We start from the raw sequence: 6507 nt of genomic DNA, 5'->3' as shown, positions 1-6507 counted from the left end.
GGACTGTGGAAGGAAACCGGAGCTCCCGGAGTAAACCCACAGGGAGAACATGCAAACTCCACACAGAAAGAACCCGGACCTCCCCACCTGGGGATCGAACCCAGGACCTTCTTGCTGTGAGGAGACAATGCTACTCACTAAGCCACCGCAATAAAAGAATAAATAATAAAGTAACTAAACAATTATATAATTACAATGGCCTCCAGCTCACTACTATTCTTGCTACTGTCTTCTTCAAATTATTCTATTGGGTTTAATCGGGCAAGTGTGATGGCCACTGTAGAATCTTCCAGCACTTATTCTGAAACCAAGCCTTGGTGGACTTTGAGTTATGCTTGGGATCATTGTTCTGTCTTTAATGTCCTATCTGCTTAACTATTTGGTTGAGCTTACTTTGAGTCTAAATACTTGGGTAAAAATAAGCTGTATTTTCATCATCTTGTTTGGCCGTATCTTTTTCTTGGCTGACGTGTTAAACTAAAAAATAGTGGTATTAAAGGAAATTGGTATTATAGGTTATTATAGGAAAACAGCCTTTCTAACCTATATGTCAACTTGAAGTTGGCAGCTGAAAAATCATCCAGGAAAAGTTTTCAGCATTTTTGTGATCATCTCAACTGTTTGGTAGAGGCTCATTAAAATATACTGCATGCACTAGTAAAAAATATGAATTGTTTGTTGTTGGTATGGTCCCATGAAACTAAGAAATGCAAAGAAATCATTTTTAAACATTACAGTATTTTCTTGGTGAGACCATTTCAGCAACTAAAATATGATTTGTCCAGCAGATGTCCACATAGTAGAGGGGGTTTTGAAAACAGAAAGTCCTGATCTAGAAAACCTCATTATGATATGTGTAGTGATGAACAGTCTTAAAATGTTTTGAAAACCTGGGAGAAAATATGTTAGAGTATGTGATCTTTGATAGAAAATGGGGGATTTGAGATCTGGAGATCTGGATTTGATCCTTGGTCCTGAGTTGTTGCCTATAATGTGTTTTGTATATATACCCATGCCAATGTGGGTTTTCTTTCGGTTTTACTTTTCCTTCCTCGTACTACTGTAAATTACCCCAAGGTATGAGTGATGCTCTGAATGCTTTGATGACCTGAAAAATGTGTATCTAATCTGTCAAATAAACGCATTCATAAACAAAATTTAAAAACACTTTAAATATACATACTACTAGGATATTTTGTCTGCTTATACTAATTTTATTTTATAGTCATAAATAAACGGTAACCATGAAGGGTGCAACGTAATTCACTGATCTATAAATCATGTGTTGTTGCAACTTACTACGCGCATATGATTTATAAATCGCTGAAATGAGCCCCAGCCGTCAGCACGCCCTTGTTTAACCCCTCCCATAGAAAAAAAAAATCCTACATCGTTTCCGGAAATGAACAAACTCGTGATGTCAGGAGAAGCAAAGAAGGTTGAAGTACTAACGCTGACTTTTGGGAACTATTTTATCTGAACATATTGGACTCGTATATCTGTAATGGATGTATTGGGACGATGGAAATATCGAGACTCTTTATGCTGACCATGAAATCAATAGTAGAGACTGGATCTGTCATCGACCGCTGAGTGCTGCTTCTGCTTCTGCTTCCTACTGTACACTGCAATACTTCAGCTAATATGACACGACATTTGGAGCAGGTGACAGATTTCGGGGATTTTACTAAAGGTAAAGATCTGAAAGAGTTTTTAAAAAGATCTTCCCACAAGGATCCTTCAAAAAACTGCTTGTCTGATGTCCGGATCAGTCCAGATGGACGACATCTCCATGTTATCCTGCATTCTCCCAAACCTGGTCTCATGACCTATGATAAATATCACAGACCCCACCTTGTACAGTCCAAGGAGCAACTGGATTTAATGCTGACCAGAAACGTCCCAATAGTTGAACTCATTTATTTCAATCAAAATGCCACAGAATACGGTGACCTCCTGCTTGGAATAATATTTGAGAATGGCAAAACTGAAATCTGGAAGTTTTCTGAAAGGAAATCTGGATGGAACCTGATTCAGACTGTGGATCTGTGTAACAGTGCAAGAGCTAAAATAGTCTCAGTGTGTATCATTGAAAATGTTATTGTATGGTGTGAGGAAAGGCCTCCTTCAGAAAGCTCCTCATCCTACAATGTGGCTCGGAGCATTTTCAGATACTGCATCTGTAAAAGGACTTTTCATGCAGATGACGGGGGGATCAGTTTCGGTGGAGTAAAAATCGCATTGCATAACAATCCTCGATACAAGGTGATTGGTGCAGGGGATCTTATTTATCTATTGCCTGATACAAACAATGACTCTTGCGTCAGTGTTTCAAAACTGTTTTTATCATGGTCCCCTCAGCACGACATATATAAAGTCCACAGTACCAGCCATGGAACCCTGCTTATCAGAAATACCACAGCAAATAAGGAACTAGACTTTAAAAGACTGGTTACTGATTGCATTGGATTTCTTTTCACCACCACGCCTCATGATCTCTATGGATTTTGCCCAGAAAGACGTGGAAGTCTGTTGCTTCTTCTCAGCTCTGGATGGATTTGTCGCATACAAAAGGATGGCGTTCTGCACCAGATTTATAAACTGCCCGATAACATCCTCACTACCTATGGGATTCAGAACAGCCTCAACATTTATGGTGATGTAATTGCACTAACACTTGGCAGAATTTTATTTTTGATTGATGTCAATTGTGGCATCGAGTTGGAAAGAATTGCTCTAAAATCAGAGGGCCTTCTCTTTGTAAACTGTGCAGAGTCTCATTTCCCACAAATGCTTACAGATGACGGGATATTTCTGGTCGTTGAGAAGGAACTTGAACCTAAATTCAAGCCACATAATATCAACTCAAGTGCGCTGTTGGTTGAAGCTGTGTTTGAGGAGGCATGTAAGTATTACCAACAAAGGAGTCTTAGCTCAACACAGCTAACAGTTGAGAAACTGAAAAAGGGTGGGATGTTTCAGGCACCCATCTCACTGGCAGCCATCATCAGGGATTATTTGGCCAACCATATACTGAAAACCACAGAGAAGCACTATTTAGAAAATGAGAAGCTTTTAATCTGTCTTGACTCTGAGCTCAAGAGTCTTGTCTCTATGGAGGACACTAAAACAGCAATGGTGAAGGCCTCAAAAACAGATTTACAGAGTTACACGGAGACACTAATTCAACAGGAACTCTGCAGGCTTTTCAGCTCTGAAATTGATCAGGAAAACCTGCAATATTTAAATAGTATCTTTCAGCTATTCCCCAATGAGACCTGGCAAGCTGTGCAAGCAGTGCTTCAACTCAGATGCAATGGAGAAGGCTCATTATCAAGCAAAGCTCCTTCTGAATTATGGAAGATCATCCTAAGTCCTGTGCAAACAGTGTCCAACTACTGCAACAGTCAGCAGAAACTTTTGCCAGCTAATGGTGCACTACCCATCTTTGAGTTGCTGTGTCAATCCATCATTAAATTCCAGCCTACCTGGCTTCCAAGGTTTCTTGACCTGGCACAGCAGCAGTCGATCTCCTCATCCGTGTCCTCATGGAGTTATGGGGTCAAAGAGGGCTTGGAGAGCGTACCCCTGTATAAGAGGGCACTCACCATCCTTCCTTGTAAAGGTGCCTACCAGGACTTGGAGGTGGAACTGCTTTTGTGCAGCCAGCGCCCTAATGCGGTAATGCAAGCTCTTCACATGCTTATAGGGCTTAGCTCTTGGGAGCGGGTTATACACGTCGCGAAGAGGTTCTGCCGTCAAAGCCCCCTTCTTAATAAAGAGATTTTTACCACCTTGCTAAGTGAGGTGCCACAACACAGAGACCTTGACCCCTTCCTGGATGTACTATGGGCGCTTTGTCCAGAAGACATGACGGTTACAGAAATTCTGAACATTGTGCTGCAAAAAATGCCATCCACAGTGCAGTCCTCAGCCCCATTTCAGAGACATTTACATGACAGCCAGCTTACTATTGGGCTCTTAAAGCCTCTGCTTAGTAAAGTTCTTCAGCGGGAGAGAAGATCCAGTCATAGGTATGCTGACATCCTGCAGTCGCCCACCCTTCCTCCCCCTACTCCTCCTCGCCAGGTCCAAGAGCTGACCCAGGTCAACACAGGGTTCGACATTGATCTTAAGGAGAAAACTCCCTTTGGAGCTCAAGTCAACCCTGTCTGACATTCCCAGACACAAATCATTACACTATTTTCACTCTGACTGTGGTATTTGCACAGGACAGACCACAACTGTCTGATTTACTGTTGTTGCAATCTTTGGTAACGGACTGTCCAAAGTTAGATAGCAGGGTCCTTTTTCTGACTTTAAGTGTTGATTGTTTTATATTAAATTGAGGTTAAGTATTGGATAAAAACTACTATAAACACAGAATGTTTTTACTATTTTTGAATTGTTTTATTAAGAGTTTAAATTCTTAAAATTTTAGTATTTTTGTTTTGCATTTTACCTTTATGTTTGAATGTCCATATTTCATTTCTTTTTTAATCTAACTGTGCTTAAACAAAAACACAGGGTGTGTTCGAAAACCTAGGGATCTGCCTTAGACAGTGATAACATTGGGTTTTGCTTACTAAGCTAACACAGTTAGCATCATGCCATTCAAACCAATGGGATGAGGTGGCACAACACGCTAGCATGTCAAATAACTTCTCCCGCCGTGTACCGAAAATGGATAAACTGTCTCTGACAAGCCCAAACTTAAATAAATGACACTTGAGTCAAAATACTGTTGAAATTTTAAGATACCTTAGTTGTTTGTTTGTTACATTCATGTTTCTCATCACACAAGGTTCATCAGTTCACAAGGTTATATCAAACACAGTCATGGTCAATTTTTAGTGTCTCCAATTCACCTCACTTGCACGTCTTTGGACTGTGGGAGGAAACTGGAGCACCCGGAGGAAACCCACGCAGACACGGTGAGAACATGCAAACTCCACACAGAAAGGACCCGGACCGCCCCACTTGGGGATCGAACCCAGGACCTTCTTGCTGTGAGGCGACAGTGCTACCCACTAAGATACCTTAGTAGACAGCATATTAAGGCATCTAGGATTTCGAACAGCCTCCTTCTCGGGAGCAAGCGTAGGATGACGTAAAATGCTGTCTATGTAGAGAGCTCAGTAGGTTTTCGAATACACCCACAGTGTTTAAAATGACATAGTTGTATCTGTGCATGGTACACACTGTACCAACATTAACTGTACACTGCATACTATTCCTGATAGCATGTACTACAGTAGTCATGTGACCACCAGGCAGGTAATTTTAATATAAATTATTTAAAATAACTTAAGTGTGTTTTTTTATTATTATTTTGACATAGGGTTCTGTGTGTTTCAAATTTGTTGGCTAGATTTTCCAGTCACTTTTTGTTAAATCTACATTCATTGTATCCAGACCTTGTACAGACGTAGTTAATGTTAACTGCTGTGTGATGCATGTCTTGGCATTTTGTGTAAGTTATTAAGTGTCTCATTGTAATTGTTTTCAAAATTGAAATTATGTATTCACATTAAAAAACTATTAACACTGGAGTAGAACTGAGCTGGGGCTTCTCCATAATCATTCTAATGGTTTGGGAGTTGATATAACAGGTGTATTTTTTTACATATGCATGTGTAAAGCATTTAACAGTTAGCTTGGTAATTACATAGGAATGTAGACACCAATTAAATGTTCATTCATTTATTAGTTTGTTCATTCATTTATTCATTCACTGTCTGTTTTACCTGGTCTGGGTCACGTTAGGTCTGATTTATTGGGCGAAAGTCAGGAAACACCCCGGACTGGTCACCAGTCCATTATAGGACAAACACACATACAATTAGGGCAGTTTTAGTAGCTTAACTGCATGTCTTTGGACTTGTGGGAGAAACCAAAGATCCCGGAGGAAACCCACACTGACAGATTCCATAGAGAAAGGACCCACTGCGCTACCATGCAGCCTATTACAATGTTGATTGCTTTTAAAAAGGTTTTATTGTCATATCCTGAGAAATATAAATATATGAAATAGTAATATTTGTGATGACGCTATAAGACAATGGAACATAATAACATATTTTTACATAGGATTATATACAGTATATAAGTCTTGTCAGCCCCTCCATGTTCTACATCCACTTATTATTTAGAGATCTATTCAGCTGGCTTTGCTTTGTTACCATTTTTAAATTGAATATTTGCTATTATATATGATCACATGTATTAACATGAAATTACTTACAGATTCTGCATTAAAGACGAATGTAGTGTTATTACAATATGACTATATTTTATTTGCTTGGTTCTTTAAACTCTCCCACTGCATTCCTGAGCAGTCACTGCTGTGACATTAAATTAAATAAGCAGTAAATGTTATTACACGTGGAATGAGAGTGACTGACTAAATGACGCATGTTGGCCAGACTTGTGCTGCTCTGCATTCATTTATCACAGCTAATGTCATTTACTGTCATTTCTTGTTTAGTCTTTTTTCATCCCATGATC

At 39.6% G+C, this 6507-nt stretch overlaps 1 protein-coding gene across 1 annotated transcript; it reads left to right on the top strand.

Moving 5' to 3' along the window:
• Positions 1-1434: 1434 nt before the first annotated feature.
• On the top strand, positions 1435-6254 carry LOC134314837 (BLOC-2 complex member HPS6). Its single transcript, XM_062995600.1, has one exon. The coding sequence runs from the start codon at positions 1645-1647 to the stop codon at positions 4174-4176; it is 2532 nt and encodes an 843-aa protein (XP_062851670.1). The 5' UTR covers positions 1435-1644; the 3' UTR covers positions 4177-6254.
• Positions 6255-6507: the final 253 nt, after the last annotated feature.

Source organism: Trichomycterus rosablanca, chromosome 5 (genome assembly GCF_030014385.1).
Source record: "Trichomycterus rosablanca isolate fTriRos1 chromosome 5, fTriRos1.hap1, whole genome shotgun sequence".
Lineage (NCBI taxonomy): Eukaryota > Metazoa > Chordata > Actinopteri > Siluriformes > Trichomycteridae > Trichomycterus > Trichomycterus rosablanca.
This window is presented reverse-complemented; position numbering and strand designations above follow the sequence as displayed.

Coding starts and splice junctions, on each gene's coding strand:
- LOC134314837 (XM_062995600.1), top strand. CDS start 1,645: ATGACACGACATTTGGAGCAGGTGACAGATTTCGGGGATTTTACTAAA.